Source organism: Bombina bombina, chromosome 1 (genome assembly GCF_027579735.1).
Source record: "Bombina bombina isolate aBomBom1 chromosome 1, aBomBom1.pri, whole genome shotgun sequence".
In the NCBI taxonomy this organism is placed as follows: Eukaryota; Metazoa; Chordata; class Amphibia; order Anura; family Bombinatoridae; genus Bombina; species Bombina bombina.
The window spans coordinates 1,368,480,058-1,368,502,842 of record NC_069499.1 but is presented as its reverse complement, the minus strand read 5'-3'; the positions used below and the strand labels follow the sequence as shown (position 1 = coordinate 1,368,502,842).

The window sequence follows — 22,785 nt, the reverse complement described above, 5'->3', positions numbered from 1 at the left end:
TTCCATCCTTATATCCAGCGGCTCTATGAACGACGAACTATCCTCACACAGGCTAGTATTACTTGTGGCAAGTGTAAATATAGCGCCAACCAAATAGGGATGGGAAAAAGAAAATCCACCCTCATAGAGAGCCCGGAACCAGGATCCTTAAAAAGCAAACGACGGGGGAAGAGGAATCTAATCCTGTCCCACTCTTCCTTAATAATGACTGCCATCAAATTTAGGACCCAGCAGCTCGGCCTTTGAAACCTCTAATGTAGTCAAAACCTCCTTTAGTAGAAAGCGTAAACGTTCTGTCCTAAATCTAAAAACTGGATCCCCCACAGGCAGAGGATTATAGGCAGCAGACTCCAACAAAGAAAGGTTATACTCTGAAGTTTCAGAGAGAACCTCACCCTCGGATAACCCATCTGGAGTGCAAGATTTAACCTTTCGCTTGCGCTTAGCAGTGCAAAGGAAAAGCACTAGTGGCCTGCAGACACCGCTGTATGAAACTGTGCAGTAACGTCTGGTGAAAAAAAGGCCCCCTCCAGATGGAGGATTAGCAGTGCAATGGGAAGCTGCATGTGTATAAAAAGATGCATGTAGGGTGTGCACCTCACTGGATGAGGACTCCTCAGAGGTGGGCGGCTCAGTGGTATCAAACATGTCAACCTTATTTGATATAATCCCCTAATCAAAAGGCATATGGAACATAATTGAGAGGGTGGATATTCCAGCGCTCCCTCACAATAAAAAAACAGGCATTACTCTTTGAAATAGACTCTCTAATGAATCAGAATCCTCCATAGATAAAGTACGATATGCGGAGGACTACAGAAAAAACAAACTTTATTTTAAATTAAAAAATTGCACCTTTATACCCCCAATTGGTGGGGCACTCACCACCTCCTATGACCCAGACAGAACAGAGATAAAACTCCTCTCCGGTACGACCATTCCGGTCACATGGTGCGCAATGCAGGACCATCCCTGCTATGAGAAAAAGCACGCCAAGCTTTTAAGCTGCGCAACCTTCAAAGTGAAAGTGAAACCTGTATGTTCCATCTCAGCCTATGAACCCATAAACATCTTACACATAAAGCAGCATAAAATCAAATAAAGCATATATGATTAAACCAAACTGTTCATAATCCCCCTCAGGAGATATTAACCCTTGATTCCATATAGATAAAAGGAGCCATACTGTGACCCTGTCTTCTAGCGTTTGAAACATGTGTAAAAATTAAAACGATCCTTACCAGAATCTACAAAAAAAACAGAATTTATGTTTACCTGATAAATTTCTTTCTCCAACGGTGTGTCCGGTCCACGGCGTCATCCTTACTTGTGGGATATTCTCTTCCCCAACAGGAAATGGCAAAGAGCCCAGCAAAGCTGGTCACATGATCCCTCCTAGGCTCCGCCTACCCCAGTCATTCGACCGACGTTAAGGAGGAATATTTGCATAGGAGAAACCATATGGTACCGTGGTGACTGTAGTTAAAGAAAATAAAATATCAGACCTGATTAAAAAAAAAAAACCAGGGCGGGCCGTGGACCGGACACACCGTTGGAGAAAGAAATTTATCAGGTAAACATAAATTCTGTTTTCTCCAACATAGGTGTGTCCGGTCCACGGCGTCATCCTTACTTGTGGGAACCAATACCAAAGCTTTAGGACACGGATGAAGGGAGGGAGCAAATCAGGTCACCTAAATGGAAGGCACCACGGCTTGCAAAACCTTTCTCCCAAAAATAGCCTCAGAAGAAGCAAAAGTATCAAACTTGTAAAATTTGGTAAAAGTGTGCAGTGAAGACCAAGTCGCTGCCCTACATATCTGATCAACAGAAGCCTCGTCCTTGAAGGCCCATGTGGAAGCCACAGCCCTAGTGGAATGAGCTGTGATTCTTTCGGGAGGCTGCCGTCCGGCAGTCTCGTAAGCCAATCTGATGATGCTTTTAATCCAAAAAGAGAGAGAGGTAGAAGTTGCTTTTTGACCTCTCCTTTTACCTGAATAAACAACAAACAAGGAAGATGTTTGTCTAAAATCCTTTGTAGCATCTAAATAGAATTTTAGAGCGCGAACAACATCCAAATTGTGCAACAAACGTTCCTTCTTTGAAACTGGTTTTGGACACAGAGAAGGTACGATAATCTCCTGGTTAATGTTTTTGTTAGAAACAACTTTTGGAAGAAAACCAGGTTTAGTACGTAAAACCACCTTATCTGCATGGAACACCAGATAAGGAGGAGAACACTGCAGAGCAGATAATTCTGAGACTCTTCTAGCAGAAGAAATCGCAACTAAAAACAAAACTTTCCAAGATAATAACTTAATATCAACGGAATGTAAGGGTTCAAACGGAACCCCCTGAAGAACTGAAAGAACTAAATTGAGACTCCAAGGAGGAGTCAAAGGTTTGTAAACAGGCTTGATTCTAACCAGAGCCTGAACAAAGGCTTGAACATCTGGCACAGCTGCCAGCTTTTTGTGAAGTAATACCGACAAGGCAGAAATCTGTCCCTTCAGGGAACTTGCAGATAATCCTTTTTCCAATCCTTCTTGAAGGAAGGATAGAATCCTAGGAATCTTAACCTTGTCCCAAGGGAATCCTTTAGATTCACACCAACAGATATATTTTTTCCAAATTTTGTGGTAAATCTTTCTAGTCACAGGCTTTCTGGCCTGAACAAGAGTATCGATCACAGAATCTGAGAATCCTCGCTTCGATAAAATCAAGCGTTCAATCTCCAAGCAGTCAGCTGGAGTGAAACCAGATTCGGATGTTCGAACGGACCCTGAACAAGAAGGTCTCGTCTCAAAGGTAGCTTCCAAGGTGGAGCCGATGACATATTCACCAGATCTGCATACCAAGTCCTGCGTGGCCACGCAGGAGCTATCAAGATCACCGACGCCCTCTCCTGCTTGATCCTGGCTATCAGCCTGGGGATGAGAGGAAACGGCGGGAACACATAAGCTAGTTTGAAGGTCCAAGGTGCTACTAGTGCATCCACTAGAGCCGCCTTGGGATCCCTGGATCTGGCCCCGTAGCAAGGAACTTTGAAGTTCTGACGAGAGGCCATCAGATCCATGTCTGGAATGCCCCACAGGTGAGTGACTTGGGCAAAGATTTCCGGATGGAGTTCCCACTCCCCCGGATGCAATGTCTGACGACTCAGAAAATCCGCTTCCCAATTTTCCACTCCTGGGATGTGGATAGCAGACAGGTGGCAGGAGTGAGACTCCGCCCAAAGAATAATTTTGGTTACTTCTTCCATCGCTAGGGAACTCCTTGTTCCCCCCTGATGGTTGATGTACGCAACAGTCGTCATGTTGTCTGATTGAAACCGTATGAACCTGGTCCTCGCAAGCTGGGGCCAGGCCTGGAGCGCATTGAATATCGCTCTCAGTTCCAGAATATTTATCGGTAGAAGAGATTCTTCCCGAGACCAAAGACCCTGAGCTTTCAGGGATCCCCAGACCGCGCCCCAGCCTATCAGACTGGCGTCGGTCGTGACAATGACCCACTCTGGTCTGTGGAACATCATCCCTTGAGACAGATTGTCCAGGGACAGCCACCAACGGAGTGAGTCTCTGGTCCTCTGATTTACTTGTATCTTCGGAGACAAGTCTGTATAGTCCCCATTCCACTGACTGAGCATGCACAGTTGTAATGGTCTTAGATGAATGCGCGCAAAAGGAACTATGTCCATCGCCGCCACCATCAACCCGATCACTTCCATGCACTGAGCTATGGAAGGAAGAGGAACGGAATGAAGTATCCGACAAGAGTCCAGAAGCTTTGTTTTTCTGGCCTCTGTTAGAAAGATCCTCATTTCTAAGGAGTCTATAATTGTTCCCAAGAAGGGAACCCTTGTTGACGGGGATAGAGAACTCTTTTCCACGTTCACTTTCCAGCCGTGAGATCTGAGAAAGGCCAGGACAATGTCCGTGTGAGCCTTTGCTTGAGGAAGGGACGACGCTTGAATCAGAATGTCGTCCAGGTAAGGTACTACTGCAATGCCCCTTGGTCTTAGCACCGCTAGAAGGGACCCTAGTACCTTTGTGAAAATCCTTGGAGCCGTGGCTAATCCGAAAGGAAGCGCCACGAACTGGTAATGTTTGTCCAGGAATGCAAACCTTAGGAACCGATGATGTTCCTTGTGGATAGGAATATGTAGATACGCATCCTTTAAATCCACCGTGGTCATAAATTGACCTTCCTGGATGGAAGGAAGGATAGTTCGAATGGTTTCCATCTTGAACGATGGGACCTTGAGAAATTTGTTTAAGATCTTGAGATCTAGGATTGGTCTGAACGTTCCCTCTTTTTTGGGAACTATGAACAGATTGGAGTAGAACCCCATCCCTTGTTCTCTTAATGGAACAGGATGAATCACTCCCATTTTTAACAGGTCTTCTACACAATGTAAGAACGCCTGTCTTTTTATGTGGTCTGAAGACAACTGCGACTTGTGGAACCTCCCCCTTGGGGGAAGTCCCTTGAATTCCAGAAGATAACCCTGGGAGACTATTTCTAGCGCCCAAGGATCCAGAACATCTCTTGCCCAAGCCTGAGCGAAGAGAGAGAGTCTGCCCCCCACCAGATCCGGTCCCGGATCGGGGGCCAATATTTCATGCTGTCTTGGTAGCAGTGGCAGGTTTCTTGGCCTGCTTTCCCTTGTTCCAGCCTTGCATTGGTCTCCAAGCTGGCTTGGCCTGAGAAGTATTACCCTCTTGCTTAGAGGACGTAACACCTTGGGCTGGTCCGTTTTTACGAAAGGGACGAAAATTAGGTCTATTTTTTGCCTTGAAGGGCCGATCCTGAGGAAGGGCGTGGCCCTTACCCCCAGTGATATCAGAGATAATCTCTTTCAAGTCAGGACCAAACAGCGTTTTCCCCTTGAAAGGAATGTTTAGTAGCTTGTTCTTGGAAGACGCATCAGCCGACCAAGATTTCAACCAAAGCGCTCTGCGCGCCACAATAGCAAACCCAGAGTTCTTAGCCGCTAACTTAGCCAATTGCAAAGAGGCGTCTAGAGTGAAAGAATTAGCCAATTTGAGAGCATTGATTCTGTCCATAATCTCCTCATAAGGAGGAGAGTCACTATCGAGCACCTTAAGCAGTTCATCAAACCAGAAATATGCGGCTGTAGTGACAGGGACAATGCATGAAATGGGTTGTAGAAGGTAACCCTGCTGAACAAACATCTTTTTAAGCAAACCTTCTAATTTTTTATCCATAGGATCTTTGAAAGCACAACTATCCTCTATGGGAATAGTGGTGCGTTTGTTTAAAGTAGAAACCGCTCCCTCGACCTTGGGGACTGACTGCCATAAGTCCTTTCTGGGGTCGACCATAGGAAACAATTTTTTAAATATGGGGGGAGGGACGAAAGGAATACCGGGCCTTTCCCATTCTTTATTAACAATGTCCGCCACCCGCTTGGGTATAGGAAAAGCTTCTGGGAGCCCCGGCACCTCTAGGAACTTGTCCATTTTACATAGTTTCTCTGGGATGACTAAATTTTCACAATCATCCAGAGTGGATAATACCTCCTTAAGCAAAATGCGGAGATGTTCCAATTTAAATTTAAATGTAATCACATCAGATTCAGCCTGCTGAGAAATGTTCCCTAAATCAGTAATTTCTCCCTCAGACAAAACCTCCCTGGCCCCCTCAGATTGGGTTAGGGGCCCTTCAGAGATATTAATATCAGCGTCGTCATGCTCTTCAGTAACTAAAACAGAGCAGCCACGCTTACGCTGACAAGGGTTCATTTTGGCTAAAATGTTTTTGACAGAATTATCCATTACAGCCGTTAATTGTTGCATAGTAAGGAGTATTGGCGCGCTAGATGTACTAGGGGCCTCCTGAGTGGGCAAGACTCGTGTAGACGAAGGAGGGAATGATGCAGTACCATGCTTACTCCCCTCACTTGAGGAATCATCTTGGGCATCATTGTCATTATCACATAAATCACATTTATTTAAATGAATAGGAATTCTGGCTTCCCCACATTCAGAACACAGTCTATCTGGTAGTTCAGACATGTTAAACAGGCATAAACTTGATCAGAAAGTACAAAAAACGTTTTAAAATAAAACCGTTACTGTCACTTTAAATTTTAAACTGAACACACTTTATTACTGCAATTGCGAAAAAACATGAAGGAATTGTTCAAAATTCACCAAATTTTCACCACAGCGTCTTAAAGCCTTGAAAATATTGCACACCAATTTTGGAAGCTTTAACCCTTAAAATAACGGAACCGGAGCCGTTTTAAGTTTTAAACCCCTTTACAGTCCCTGGTATCTGCTTTGCTGAGACCCAACCAAACCCAAAGGGGAATACGATACCAAATGACGCCTTCAGAAGTCTTTTATAAGTATCAGAGCTCCTCTCACATGCGACTGCATGCCATGCCTCTCAAAAACAAGTGCGCAACACCGGCGCGAAAATGAGACTCTGCCTATGCTTTGGGAAAGCCCCTAAAGAATAAGGTGTCTAAAACAGTGCCTGCCGATATTATTAAATCAAAATACCCAGAATAAATGATTCCTCAAGGCTAAATAAGTGTTAATATCAATCGATTTAGCCCAAAAAAAGTCTACAGTTTAAATAAGCCCTTGTGAAGCCCTTATTTACAATCGTAATAAACATGGCTTACCGGATCCCATAGGGAAAATGACAGCTTCCAGCATTACATCGTCTTGTTAGAATGTGTCATACCTCAAGCAGCAAGAGACTGCAAACTGTTCCCCCAACTGAAGTTAATTGCTCTCAACAGTCCTGTGTGGAACAGCCATGGATTTTAGTTACGGTTGCTAAAATCATTTTCCTCATACAAACAGAATTCTTCATCTCTTTTCTGTTTCTGAGTAAATAGTACGTACCAGCACTATTTTAAAATAACAAACTCTTGATTGAATAATGAAAAACTACAGTTAAACACTAAAAAACTCTAAGCCATCTCCGTGGAGATGTTGCCTGTACAACGGCAAAGAGAATGACTGGGGTAGGCGGAGCCTAGGAGGGATCATGTGACCAGCTTTGCTGGGCTCTTTGCCATTTCCTGTTGGGGAAGAGAATATCCCACAAGTAAGGATGACGCCGTGGACCGGACACACCTATGTTGGAGAAATGTATAAATGTCCAGTGGACAATAAGGTGGGTGCAAACAAATATAGAGCCAAACCCCTTAGCTCCAAAGTAGTAGAACCCAAAAGAAAATGTTGCACTCTCAAATGTGGAACAGAAACATGGTCCTTCAAGTTTTAAAGATTGTAGCAGCGCTTCTGACATGGACTTGAGTGAAGAAAAGCAGGCAGTGAAACTCGTCAACGCTGATGGCTTAGGAGCTGTTAATATGAGTCTGGATGGTTTCGCAGAAAGACTCTCCCTGCATCTCCAGACTAACTTTCATCAATGCTCTCACTGAGAGGCTGATAAGACTACTTAAAACTCCAGTCCCATCTCGAAGGGTACTACCCTCCATAAGGAACTACTCCGAAATCTTCTGATACTTCTCTGCCAACCCCCTGTCACGAAAAGGCAAAGAGTGACTGGGGGATGAGGGAAGTGGGGGAGGTATTTAAGCCTTTGGCTGGGGTGTCTTTGCCTCCTCCTGGTGGCCAGGTTCAGTATTTCCCACAAGTAAGAAATGCAGCTGTGGACTCTCCCTGTATTAAAAAGGAAAATAAATTAATAAAAGAATATTTTTTCCCTCAATTTTATACATATTTTCCTGCAAGTTTTCAACTGAAGCTTACATGAGGCAGAGAGATATAAGCAGAACAGGATTCCTGAGAACTGTCTATTTCATCCAGGAATGAGATCTATACCACAAAATTAATTAAGCAAAGCACTATGAGAGTGTAAAAGAAAAGGGGATTGTGAACGTCTTGTGTTAGACATGCAGATAAAAGTAACTTCAAGAGGCATCCCAGGGGCTGTACATTTTTAACTGTATCTGCTTTCTTGTCCGGCAGAGCAAGACATTAGCCCTTTTGCCAGCTCACCTCATCAGGTAGCACCACCTTCTTCGTCTCCATCTGTTTAAGAGCATCATAGGCTGTCTGTAGGGCTTGAACCTTGCAAGTTGTAGCACGCACAAATGTGGGTAGGTAGATGAACCAAAGACCATAGCAGTGCCCAAGCAAACATTTTGCCCACATGTCAGGCATAGAGGAATATTTCTGGGCCACCTTCTGAGCTGATTTGATCTCCTGTTAATTTAAAAGCAGAAAAAGTGTCTCTAGTACTTAAAGAAGGTTGTGAGCAAATTATATCTAGTTATTTTCTTACATACAGATACATCTTATGCCTTAAAAAGTAAACTATCACAAAGTCAATGAGCTATGTAGACCAGATATAGCCAAATCATTCACGAGTTTTTATATAATACTATATTTTCATTGAGCGGCTTCTAAATATTTTCTACTTTTTGGAGAAATATGCTTTCCTCCCACCTCAGCATGAAAATTAATAGACATAAACATGTACACACATGTTGGCCTCAATCACAATCTATCAGCTGCATTTTTTTTAGACTTTTGCCACCAAGAGGTACTTTTCAAGTTCAATCAATCTTAATCTTCTATTGCTTTTGTGACTTTATCTAACTTTATTGTTAGGCCCTATTTTTTACAAAAAAAACATCACTTTCTCATAATCGATTTTCTTAATACTTTCCAACAGCTTTTTTTGCACTTTTTGAATTGCTAAAGGTACTTGATAACGTGCAAAACTTGCCCTTTTGACATATTTGAAAGTATTCCAAAAAATGTAAACTAATTCTATTCAGTTGTGCATGTGAAATACACTCTGAAATCGCCAAAGAAGCCCTTTTAGATGTATATAAGAACAAATTGGTCAAGTATTACCTATCTTATCACTATTGCAGTGTTCTTCCCAGAACCTTTTAGTGGGTGCACTACCTGGCTGATTTTACTGACCACCTGACTAAAAATTTAGCAAATTTTAAGCTAAAATTAGCCAGTATTAAAATTTTTATTTTTTTATTGCACAAACTAGCATTAAATACATTAATAGTAAATAATGCAATTAATTTGTGCTTTGGATAGCTGAAAATTATATCATATTAGAAAATATTACACTGTCCCCACCCGACTACTTCATAATGCCACCTGGCTGGCAAAATTTACTATGGAAAACACTGCTACTGTATAGTATGTTGCTAATGTGGGGAACTCAGGAAACAAAATTTATTTTTACCTGATAAATTCCACGATCCTTAATGTTGGGAATTACATCACCTGGCCATCAGGAGGAGGCAAATACACCCTATCCCAGAGCTTTAAGTATCCCTCCTACTTTCCCTGCCCTCCCAGTAGTACATATAGCCGAGGATAGGAAAAACAACAAAACATGTAAAAATGGGTGGGTTTGTGGACTCTCACTACCAAGAAAGAAGATAATATATCACATAAGAATACATTTTGTTTTCTTTCTAATGGTAGTGAGAGTCCACAATCTTTACTCTTGGGAATCAATACCCAAGCTCTGGAGTCCATGAAAATCGGGCGGGAAAAAAGAAATGGCAGGCCTCTTATTTGCTAGAAACGACTGCCTGGAGAACTTTTCTTCCTAAGGCAGCCTCCGCAGAAGAAAAAACATCAATATGATAAAATTTTGTAAAGGTATGCAACAAAGACCAAGTAGCAGCCTTGCAGATCTGTTCCACAGAGGCCTCATTAAAAGCCTAAGAAGTAGACACAGAATGAGTAGAATGAGCATTAATTCTTACAGGCGCTTGCTGCCCCGCCTCCAAGTAAGCTGAACGAATCATGCTTTTCAACCAGAATGCCAAAGCAAACGCAATACCCGTTTGGCTCTTACGCTTACCAGAATTAACTAGACTGATGAAAAGCCTTGGTTGCCTGAAGATAAAACTTCAGAGCCATAAAGACATCCAGATTGTGCAACAATCACTACTTAGAAGAACTAGGGTGAGGACATAGAGAAGGAACAACTATTTCCTCATTAATGTTATCTGACGACACCACATTGGGAGAAAACCATACTTAGTCGGTAGAACAGCCTTATCCTGATAAAACATCAAATAAGGCGGATTACAGGACAAAGCTGATAACTCAGAAACTCTGTGAGCATTAGAAATAGAGCCATAAAGCCCCCTCCATACCCTCCTAACCCTCTCTTCCAAGAACTATCCATTGAGGGTAAAACAGATAAAAAGGATTATAAATTAAAGAACACCTCAATCCTTGCCATCTCCTAGACGAGGCAAAGAACTACTGGGAGGGTAGGGGAAGTAGGAAGGATACTATGGTGTAGGGTGTCTCTGCCTCCTTCTAGTGGTCAGTTGATGTAATTCCCAACAGTAAGGATCGTGGACTCACTACCATTAGAAATACCTATGCATGCTTTTCAACAATGGATATCTGCTCCCTGCAAATCTCTGTACACAGAATCATCTTCTTCTTATAAAGTTTCAAGAAGTTCAATGAATAGAAGATTTTTTGGAGTAAGCAGAACAAAAAGAATATAGGGGTGGATTTATCGCCAGCAGGTTCTCACAAGAGAACCTGCTTGCCGTATTTAACAAGCAGCGGTCATCAGACCGCTGTTTTCCTAACCTTTCGCCACCTCTAAGGTGGCGAAATTCAATCTCCGTGCAATCCCGCCCCCTGCCCGCGCACACAGCCAATCACGCGCGGGCAGGGGGCGGGATTGCACGCGAACGCAAAATAGCGCTCGTGTGCAATGGTAAATTCCTCCGTGGGAAATTCGGCCGCCAGAGGCGGACAGGGGTGTGTATATGCGCTCCTGTCCGCCACAACTTGATAAATCTAGCCCTTAATGTTATTATTTTAGTTAAATAAAACTATTTAAAATTGTTATTATTTTTCTCCTTCAAATGATGTACACCTGAAAAGTTGATAAAATGTGAATAATTAACCTATAACCTATTAAACTAGAGCTAGTTCACCTCCCAATAATTTCATTCATTTTAATGATCTGTCTATGTATTTCTTTTGATATATAACCAAATCAGTAATTGTCTGATATAACTGAAAACATAATCTGAAAAGATATTATTCTAAAAATGAAATTTTTAAAAAAACAAAAAATAACACCATGATTTAAATTGAGTCTTACAACGTGATTAAATTGTGATTTAAATCAAATCCACCCTGTCTCTATTAGATAGGGGTAAATGCTCATAGCTATATGTTTAAATATAAAGGAAACCCTGGAAGTTGTACTTTTAATATGGCATAGCATAATGTTCTTGTATAGTGTGGTGAAGTTTAAGGCACAAGGTATTTTGTAAGGGGTAATGAGAATATCAGGGGAGCCTGACCCATGGCCAAAGTCCTTATATCTGAACAATCCTGACCTAGAAAGTAAGGATATTAGCCCTACTTCCTCCACCTCCCCCAACATGTCAGGTGTTGTACACTGTGTGATGCTCTGAAAATCTCCACATAATAGATTATCCATATATTTTACTGTTGATAATGTGAGTCAAACTATAGAGATTTTTCCTCATTTAGGCAAGTCCTTCCTTATATCATAAAATAGCACTGTTAGTAAAAAAAAAAACCTGCTTGGTCCGGCGTGGGGCTGGGCTGCTTGGAGCGCTGCTTTTAGATTGGCTTGGAGGAGCTGTCAGCAAATCTTGAGGAAGGTCAAACAGATCCCTCTGCAGGTTGGGAAAGCTGTCATAACTGACATAAACAAAAGGAGGAGGTTATCACCAAAAAAATCACCTTACTGAAAAAGCAGAGAACATGCTCTCATAATTTAATAGGCAGTACACATGCATTCCACAACAAAACAGATTACAGTAGCATTGCTGTGTATTGTTGCCATAGAATTGGATCATTTAATCTAGAAGATTAGCAAAAACAGTAATCCATATAAAGTACTGCTTTTGCTAAGCCAGTCTGGGTTTGTACTTGATATGAATTATAGTATTTGAGGATTAAAGACCCAGAGGGCTCTCAGTAGTTGGGTAAAAGTCCTATGAGGCGTTTGTGCTCATGCATGATTCTTACGTAATTGTAAAGCAGCAAAATATCTGGGTTCTAATATAGAAGATGCACTGAACTTGATGCCATTACCAGAGAGGATAACCCCACATACCCCATGTGGTGAGTTAGCTGCTGTTTTTATATACTGTCCATACATATCCACTGAAGTAGTTTAATTGCAGTATTTATTTTTGACAACAGAAATGATGTACCGAGTACAACTATTGTACCTTCAGGACATTTTAAGTGAAATTTATGGTTTAATATTAGCAAAAGCGCACTGCTTTGGACAAACGGGGTGGAAACAACAAATTAAGTGAATGCCAATGTGGAGAATTAGTAAAGCAATATATTTTAAGAGACATATATGCCCCATTACAATTAAGCATAATTGTAAAGAGCGCTTCTTTATACGCATAAAAGTAACACTTTGCTCAAAAGGTCTTCCTTGCTTCATTAGTAAGCACTTAACAGCTAAACATTCAACTGCCTGCTGCACTTTTTACTCCACCTCAAATGTGTGTTGCTGTATTGATTGAGGAACGCACATTTGGATTTTCATGCTTAAAAAAACAAGACTCTTTACAAACCAGATTAATAGTAAAGGTGTGGGTATATCCTTTTAATAAAAAAATACACCTTTATATTAATTAGGTTGTAAATAATTTCTCGTGGACATGTTAACTATATGCTAAATCACTTGAAAGTGATGTGACATCTGTAAAAGCTAACTGGAAAATATCACATGAACATCTTTATGTAAAAAAGAAAGCTATATTACCTCACAATTATGTGAGCAGTGATTCTTCAGCTACTATTTTTTTATTGTCATCTGTGTGGTTAAAAGAAAAAATAAATAACAGCCAATCAGCATCACCAGTGCCGAATTTAAACTGCGCTTTGATCCCATTGAACTTCACCATAATTACACAAGATTTCATAGTAAATGTCATAAGGAGGGAAATTAAGTGAGTGTACCTACACATGCCAGATATGTGCTTCCTTGCAAGTGGTGCAACAAGCATTCTGACTGAATGCTTCAAGTTCCTTTAGACTAGGATATAGCTACTGATGAAATTTTAAGGTTAAATTTCTTTCTTTATTACATGTTCATTTGATATTTTCTTCTCAGCACTTTACACATATGCTGCATAGCTTTCAAGTGATTTAGCATTTGAGTAACATATCCCTTTAATCTACTAAGTGCTTTCCTTTGCATTCCAAGCATGAAAAAATACCTTTAGAAGAAAGAAATAGCCATTTTTAATGCTGCTTCTTCTGATAAACTAACAGTAAATATGGAACACAAAGGAATGATTCCAAGTCTTGAGGGCTAATATTCAAACACACTTTAAGAACTTGTTAAAAAGTGTAAAGACTGCTATAGGAAGAATGAAAGAAAGACAAACCAAAAGGGTAACATGGTGTTTTACAATGAATAAGAAAATAAGGAAAGAACAGAAATCAAAACGCGTACAGAGCCAGAAGCCAATCCTTTAACTACGCCGTCAAGCAGTTAGGTTCCTTTGTTCACATTATCTGAAAAACACTGCCCAGACCTTGGTGTGAAGAACTAGGCTGATAATTAGTTATTTTCACTTGCTATGAACCACAGTTTAAATGAGCAAGGATGAAGCAAGACACCTGTACACTATAGAGCATTGTGCCACCCTATATTTACAGAATTTTCCTAGCCTACTCAGTTCCACATATGGACAAGTTGAGAATAAAAGTTAGAAACATGGGAAATAACCAAAGTGAGAAGAAAGAAGTGCTAAGTCTTGCTGCAAGTTGTTTAATAATAGAAATGCCTGGACTTGTGGACTATCACAATCATGAAAGATATTCATCATCAGGTACGCAAACATTTAGTATTTTCTCAAAGTATGGTGACAACCCACAAGATTATATGTAGAAGCCAATATCCAAACAGTAAAGTCCACAAGACTACCATCAGCCTGAAGGACCACACACCACTAAGACATCATCTACCAGATCGTCTTGAGGATCACACCCTGGCACAAGTGCAGGGTAACGTGATTAAAGATAGAGGCCATAAGATATATCTTTGGGAGCCCCCAGTAACTCACAATCTGGCCAAACACTTCCTTATATAGAGGGCATTCTCCTAGATGAAGTATATGGTAACTGAGAAAGTCTGCCTCACAATTTCTGATCCCCCCGAATGGCAATAGCCAAGCTCAGAGAATTGTTGTGTTCTACCCATCTGAGAAACCAGATACATTGCATTCTAGACATGACTAAGTGTTTGTGACCTGAAACATAGTCTTGCTGTGTTTACCTGCTCCTTGTTGATGGAATAAATAAAGAAGAAGTTTTGATACATATAGTGGTGCTGCCTCTTTTTGGACTTTGTGTTTCTTAAGGTATGCAGTAACCTTTGGTGTGCACACCTCTACTACTTTGGTGCTGGATTATACTACGGACTGTGTAATATTAATATAAACAGAAAGAGAAGCTGTCTGCCAGGAAAGAACAACAGCTCAGTGGCTTGTTCTATGGCCTGGTTACCACCTGGGAGTAGCTTCTTTTAGCACAATTGTGCTTTTCACAGAGGAAAACTTTCCTGAAGTATATCAGTCTGATCCCACCTAACAGGGTCAGTCGAGCACCAAAATACCAGGCAATCCCCCTCTGAACAAGGAAAATGGCAACCTAGACAATCGTTTCAGCCTTGACAGTGAGGTGCAACCATATCCCTCTAAGAACATTGAGCAAGGAGTCCACGTCTGGCTTCCCCCATCACCCTTAGGGAGACTTTCCCCAGGGTCAGAATACAAGTATAAACAGAAAGAGAAGAAGTCTGCCAGGAATGCGCAATAGCTCAGTGGCTTGTTCCATGGCCCGTTTACCACCTGGGAGTAGCATCTTTTAGCCCAATTGTGTGTTCAACTTGCTCCTGTGTCAGAGATAGTCTCATGGTCATAGAGTCTATGGAAGAAAAAAACTTAATTTATGCTTACCTGATAAATTTATTTCTCTTGTAGTGTATCCAGTCCACGGATCATCCATTACTTGTGGGATATTCTCCTTCCCAACAGGAAGTTGCAAGAGGATCACCCACAGCAGAGCTGCTATATAGCTCCTCCCCTCACTGCCATATCCAGTAATTCGACCGAAACAAGCCGAGAAAGGAGAAACCATAGGGTGCAGTGGTGACTGTAGTTTAATTAAAATTTAGACCTGCCTTAAAAGGACAGGGCGGGTCGTGGACTGGATACACTACAAGAGAAATAAATTTATCAGGTAACCATAAATTATGTTTTCTCTTGTTAAGTGTATCCAGTCCACGGATCATCCATTACTTGTGGGATACCAATACCAAAGCTAAAGTACACGGATGATGGGAGGGACAAGGCAGGAACTTAAACGGAAGGAACCACTGCCTGTAGAACCTTTCTCCCAAAAACAGCCTCCGAAGAAGCAAAAGTATCAAATTTGTAAAATTTGGAAAAGGTATGAAGCGAAGACCAAGTCGCAGCCTTGCAAATCTGTTCAACAGAAGCCTCATTTTTAAAGGCCCAGGTGGAAGCCACAGCTCTAGTAGAATGAGCTGTAATCCTTTCAGGGGGCTGCTGTCCAGCAGTCTCATAGGCTAAACGGATTATACTCCGAAGCCAAAAAGAAAGAGAGGTTGCCGAGGCCTTTTGACCTCTCCTCTGTCCAGAGTAAACAACAAACAGGTTAGATGTTTGACCAAAATCATTAGTAGCCTGTAAGTAAAACTTCAAGGCACGGACTACGTCTAGATTATGCAAAAGACGTTCCTTCTTTGAAGAAGGATTAGGACATAATGATGGAACAACAATCTCTTGATTGATATTCTTGTTAGAAACCACCTTAGGTAAAAACCCAGGTTTTGTACGCAGGACTACTTTATCTGAATGAAAGATCAGATAAGGAGAATCACAATGTAAGGCAGATAACTCTGAGACTCTTCGAGCCGAGGAAATAGCCATCAGAAAAAAGAACTTTCCATGATAGAAGTTTGATATCAATAGAATGAAGGGGTTCAAACAGAACCCCTTGAAGAACTTTAAGAACCAAGTTTAAGCTCCATGGAGGAGCAACAGGTTTAAACACAGGCTTAATTCTAACTAAAGCCTGACAAAATGCCTGAACGTCTGGAACTTCTGCCAGACGCTTGTGTAAAAGAATAGACAGAGCAGAAATCTGTCCTTTTAAAGAACTAGCTGATAATCCTTTGTCCAAACCCTCTTGGAGGAAGGACAATATCCTAGGAATCCTAACCCTACTCCATGAGTAATTCTTGGATTCACACCAATGAAGATATTTAGGCCATATCTTGTGGTAAATTTTCCTGGTGACAGGCTTTCGTGCCTGTATTAAGGTATCAATTACTGACTCGGAGAAGCCACGCTTTGATAGGATCAAGCGTTCAATCACCATGCAGTCAGTCTCAGAGAAAGTAGATTCGGATGATTGAAAGGACCTTGTATTAGAAGGTCTTGTCTCAGAGGCAGAGTCCATGGTGGAAAGGATGACATGTCCACTAGGTGTGCATACCAGGTCCTGCGTGGCCACGCAGGCGCTATCAATATCACCGATGCTCTCTCCTGTTTGATTTTGGCAATCAGACGAGGGAGCAGAGGAAACGGTGGAAACACATAAGCCAGGTTGAAGAACCAAGGCGCTGCTAGAGCATCTATCAGTGCCGCTTCTGGGTCCCTGGACCTGGATCCGTAACAAGGAAGCTTGGCGTTCTGGCGAGACGCCATGAGATCCAGTTCTGGTTTGCCCCAACGGAGAACCAATTGAGCAAACACCTCCGGATGGAGTTCCCACTCCCCCGGATGAAAAGTCTGACGACTTAGAAAATCTGCCTCCCAGTTCTCTACCCCTGGGATATGGATCGCTGACAGGTGGCAAGAGTGAGTCTCTGCCCAGCGAATTATCTTGGAGACTTCTGACATCGCTAGGGAACTCCTGGTTCCCCCTTGATGGTTGATGTAAGCCACAGTCGTGATGTTGTCCGACTGAAATCTGATGAACCTCAGTGTTGCTAACTGAGGCCAAGCTAGAAGAGCATTGAATATTGCTCTTAACTCCAGAATATTTATTGGGAGGAGTTTCTCCTCCTGAGTCCATGAACCCTGAGCCTTCAGGGAGTTCCAGACTGCACCCCAACCTAGAAGGCTAGCATCTGTTGTTACAATGGTCCAATCTGGTCTGCGAAAGGTCATACCCTTGGACAGATGGACCCGAGATAACCACCAGAGAAGAGAATCTCTGGTTTCCTGATCCAGATTTAGTAGAGGGGACAAATCTGTGTAATCCCCATTCCACTGACTGAGCATGCATAATTGCAGCGGTCTGAGATGCAGGCGCGCAAATGGCACTATGTCCATCGCCGCTACCATTAAGCCGATTACTTCCATGCACTGAGCCACCGTGGGGCGCGGAATGGAGTGAAGAACACGGCAAGCATTTAGAAGTTTTGATAACCTGGACTCCGTCAGGTAAATTTTCATTTCTATAGAATCTATTAGAGTCCCTAGGAAAGAAACCCTTGTGAGAGGAGATAGAGAACTCTTTTCTTCGTTCACTTTCCACCCATGCGACCTCAGAAATGCCAGAACTATCTCTGTATGAGACTTGGCAATTTGAAAGCTTGACGCCTGTATCAGGATGTCGTCTAGGTAAGGAGCCACCGCTATGCCTCGCGGTTTTAGAACCGCCAGAAGTGAGCCCAGAACCTTTGTAAAAATTATTGGGGCTGTAGCCAACCCGAATGGAAGAGCTACAAACTGGTAATGCCTGTCTAGAAAGGCAAACCTCAGGAACCGATGATGATTCTTGTGAATCGGATTGTGAAGGTAGGCATCCTTTAAGTCCACTGTGGTCATGTACTGACCCTCTTGGATCATGGGTAAAATGGTTCGAATAGTTTCCATCTTGAATGATGGAACTCTGAGGAATTTGTTTAGGATCTTTAAATCCAAAATTGGTCTGAAGATTGCCTCTTTTTTTGGGAACCACAAACAGATTGGAATAAAACCCCTGTCCTTGTTCCGTCCGCGGAACTGGATGGATCACTCCCATTACAAGGAGGTCTTGCACGCAGCTTAGGAATGCCTCTTTCTTTATCTGGTTTGCAGATAATCTTGAAAGGTGAAATCTCCCCTGTGGAGGAGAAGCTTTGAAGTCCAGAAGATATCCCTGAGATATGATCTCCAACGCCCAGGGATCCTGAACATCTCTTGCCCACGCCTGGGCGAAGAGAGAGAGTCTGCCCCCTACTAGATCCGTTGTCGGATAGGGGGCCGCTCCTTCATGCTGTCTTGGAGGCAGCAGCAGGCTTTCTGGCCTGCTTGCCCTTGTTCCAGGACTGGTTAGGTTTCCAGGCCTGCTTGGATTGAGCAAAAGTTCCCTCTTGTTTTGAAGCAGAGGGAGTTGATGCTGCACCTGCCTTGAAATTTCGAAAGGCACGAAAATTAGACTGTTTGGCCCTTGATTTGGCCCTGTCCTGAGGAAGGATATGACCCTAACCTCCAGTAATGTCAGCAATAATTTCTTTCAAACCAGGCCCGAATAAGGTCTGCCCCTTGAAAGGAATGTTGAGTAATTTAGACTTTGAAGTCACATCAGCTGACCAGGATTTAAGCCATAGTGCCCTACGCGCCTGGATGGCGAATCCGGAATTCTTAGCCGTTAGTTTAGTCAAATGAACAATGGCATCAGAAACAAATGAGTTAGCTAGCTTAAGTGTTCTAAGCTTGTCAATAATTTCAGTCAATGGAGCTGTATGGATGGCCTCTTCCAGGGCCTCAAACCAGAACGCCGCCGCAGCAGTGACAGGCGCAATGCATGCAAGGGGCTGTAAAATAAAACCTTGTTGAATAAACATTTTCTTAAGGTAACCCTCTAATTTTTAATCCATTTGATCTGAAAAAGCACAACTGTCCTCAACCGGGATAGTGGTACGCTTTGCTAAAATAGAAACTGCTCCCTACACCTGAGGGACTGTCTGCCATAAGTCCCGTGTAGTGGCATCTATTGGAAACATTTTTCTAAATATAGGAGGTGGGGAAAAGGGCACACCGGGTCTATCCCACTCCTTACTAATAATTTCTGTAAGCCTTTTAGGTATTGGAAAAACATCAGTACTCACCGGCACTGCATAGTATTTATCCAGTCTACACAATTTCTCTGGTACTGCAATTGTGTCACAGTCATTCAGAGCAGCTAATACCTCCCCAAGCAATACACGGAGGTTCTCAAGCTTAAATTTAAAATTAGAAATCTCTGAATCAGGTCTCCCCGATTCAGAGACGTCACCCACAGACTGAAGCTCTCGTCCTCAGGTTCTGCATATTGTGACGCAGTATCAGACATGCTCTTACAGCATCTACGCGCTCTGTATCTCGTCTAACCCCAGAGCTATCGCGCTTGCCTCTCAATTCAGGCAATCTGGCTAATACCTCTGACAGGGTATTATTCATGATTGCAGCCATGTCCTGCAAAGTAATCGCTATGGGCGTCCCTGATGTACTTGGCGCCATATTAGCGTGCGTCCCTTGAGCGGAAGGCGAAGGGTCCGACACGTGGGGAGAGTTAGTCGGCATAACTTCCCCCTCGACAGACCCCTCTGGTGACAATTCTTTTATAGATAAAGACTGATCTTTACTGTTTAAGGTGAAATCAATACATTTAGTACACATTCTCCTATGGGGCTCCACCATGGCTTTTAAACATAATGAACAAGTAGTTTCCTCTGTGTCAGACATGTTTATACAGACTAGCAATGAGACTAGCAAGCTTGGAAAACACTTTAAACAAGTTAACAAGCAATATAAAAAACGTTACTGTGCCTTTAAGAGAAACAAATTTTGACAAAATTTGAAATAACAGTGAAAAAAGGCAGTTACACTAACAAAATTTTTACAGTGTATGTAACAAGTTAGCAGAGCATTGCACCCACTTGCAAATGGATGATTAACCCCTTAATACCAAAAACGGAATAATAAATGACAAAAACGTTTTTAAACACAGTCACAACAACTGCCACAGGTCTACTGTGGTTGTTACCCTCCTCAAACACGACTTTTGAAGCCTTTTGAGCCCTTCAGAGATGTCCTGTATCATGCAGAAGGAAGCTGAGTGTCTCTGTCTGTAATTTTAGCTGTGCAAAAAAACGCTAAAATAGGCCCCTCCCACTCATATTACAACAGTGGAAAGACTCAGGAAACTGTTTCTAGGCAAAAAATCAAGCCAGCCATGTGGAAAAAAACTAGGCCCCAATAATTTTTGTCACCAAACATATATAAAAACGATTAACATGCCAGCAAACGTTTTATATTACACTTTTATAAGAGTATGTATCTCTGTTAATAAGCCTGATACCAGTCGCTATTAAATCACTACATTTAGGCTTAACTTACATTAATCCGGTATCAGCAGCATTTTTCTAGCAAATTCCATCCCTAGAAATATGTTAACTGCACATACCTTATTACAGGAAAACCTGCACGTCATTCCCCCTCTGAAGTTACCTCACTCCTCAGAATATGTGAGAACGGCAGTGGATCTTAGTTACTTCTGCTAAGATCATAGAAATCACAGGCAGATTCTTCTTCTAATGCTGCCTGTGATAAAACAGTACACTCCGGTACCATTTAAAAATAACAAACTTTTGATTGAAGTTAAAAAACTAACTATAATACACCACTCTCCTCTTACTACCTCCGTCTTTGTTGAGAGTTGCAAGAGAATGACTGGATATGGCAGTGAGGGGAGGAGCTATATAGCAGCTCTGCTGTGGGTGATCCTCTTGCAACTTCCTGTTGGGAAGGAGAATATCCCACAAGTAATGGATGATCCGTGGACTGGATACACTTAACAAGAGAAATAATTCTTTGGAACTTTTATGCACCAGTCACGTGTGTATCATCAGTAGAAGGGCGATTGTGTGATCAACTGCCTTTTGAAAGGAATTCATCTGGAGGATATTGTCACAGGTAAGGAGCTACTGTAATGCCATGAGCCCAAGACACCATCATCAAAGGTCTAAACTCTTTGGTAAACACAGTTGGAGCCATGGCCAGACCTAATGTTAGGGCTAGAGACAGATTGTGTCTGTCAAGAAAGACAAAACAGAGGAACTTCACATGATTTATGTTAATCTGAATGTGAATATAAGCATCCTTTAACCGACTATTGCAGACATTAACTTTCCCTCTTATATTAAAGGAAGAATAGTGACAAAAGTTTCCATTTTGAAGGTAGGAAGTGTTTAGAGATTTAGCATAAGCCTATGAAGTCAATTATTGCTGTGAATTAAAAACAGGTTGGAGTATAATATCAGTCCTTGCTAGGAACTGGAACAATGAGTCCCATTCCCTGCAAATCTGCCATGCAAGATAGCAGGACAAAATAAATCCCCCCCCCCTAAAAGAAGGTTTGGATTGGAAACTGATTCTGTATGCCCAACACTAAAGGATTCTAAATGGATCTTGCACAAGTCTCAGCCTGCATAAAGTACACACCTTCATTTGGAGCAGGAGTAGACTTCTTAGCTTGCTTGAGCTTGGTCCAGGCAGAACTGGGTCTCCAGGAGTTAGACTTTTGGTATTTGAACTGATGAAAGGACCGTGAGGGGCCAGATAACATGCACTTACCTATGGACTTTTTGCCTTGCAGTAGGAATGCTCCTTACCCTCCAGTAACCGGAGATATGTTCGCAGTCATGTCTGCACCATACAAAAGCTTACCCTGAAAGGGAAAAGCAAAGAGTCTGCAAACCAAAATTGAAGTCATAAGGTATGTCTGCTATGTACCGCCATTGTAGCGTACTTGCGCTCTTAGCATACACATGGATCCTCTCAATGATAGCATCACCAATAAAACAATTAGCAGTTTTAATTAGTCTATTAGCAGTTTTAACACAGTCCTGGATGTCTTCCAATGATGCAGCTCTCTGCAGATATCTAAGAGAGACTAATGCATCAGATTGACATAGCTACTGACACACAGGCCACGATAACAGCAAAATAAGAAACCCGCCAGTTGAAAAGAAAGTCTTTGAAACTCTTACTGTTTTCTATCCATTGGGTCTTAAAAGGAGGTACTGTTCTCCAAAGGGAAAATAGCAAACTTATCCAAGGTAGAAACAGCACCATCCACCTTAGGAATACTTTCTCATACCTCTAAATTATATAGCTTTAAATTTAGCTGAGAGAACACATGGCACACCTAGCTTGTTCCATTCTTAGAATCCAATTTTGTAATAGATTCAGGAATAGGAAAGAAGACAGGCTGCTTAGGATAGACTAGAAAAATCTATCTATTGGCTTAGCAATAGCAGTAGCCAAATCCTCCACTTCCAGTGTATACAGTATTTTACATGAATAAGTTCCATCTTAAAATTAAAGGACCTTTCTCTACTGAGCCCTGTCACTCAGACATTGAACCCTCATGTAAAGAACATTATGAATCCTAAATCCTTTTCCTGATTATGGCGACACTAGACTGGTTACTAAATAGGAGGAGATCCTATTTAAAGCCGGTTGTGAGGAAAGATTCCCTCAGCCGCTGTTACACATCTGCACTTAGGAGGAGGAGGTATAGCAGCCAAAAGCTGATATTCAGTAGAGTGGATGTATTCCCTTATACTGGGGAAACTCAGAATAGCTCCCAGATATACCCCCTGGAGGGGAAACAGATCATTAACCACTCAACAATAATGCAGGTAACCCCAATTTGGATATAAGCACAATTTTCACAGAGCTGAGCAGGGAGA

General features: G+C 42.0%; 1 protein-coding gene across 2 annotated transcripts in view; it reads right to left on the bottom strand.

Moving 5' to 3' along the window:
* DENND4B (DENN domain containing 4B) overlaps positions 1-22,785 on the bottom strand; it is a 497,540-nt gene that overhangs the window by 314,256 nt on the left and 160,499 nt on the right. For both annotated transcript variants that reach the window (XM_053704155.1, XM_053704162.1), the window contains exons 16-17: positions 11,576-11,699; positions 8,007-8,213 (exon numbers count right to left, since the gene is read on the bottom strand). In XM_053704155.1, the coding sequence (XP_053560130.1) occupies positions 8,007-8,213; positions 11,576-11,699 (331 nt within the window). The remainder of the gene's footprint in view (positions 1-8,006; positions 8,214-11,575; positions 11,700-22,785) is intronic.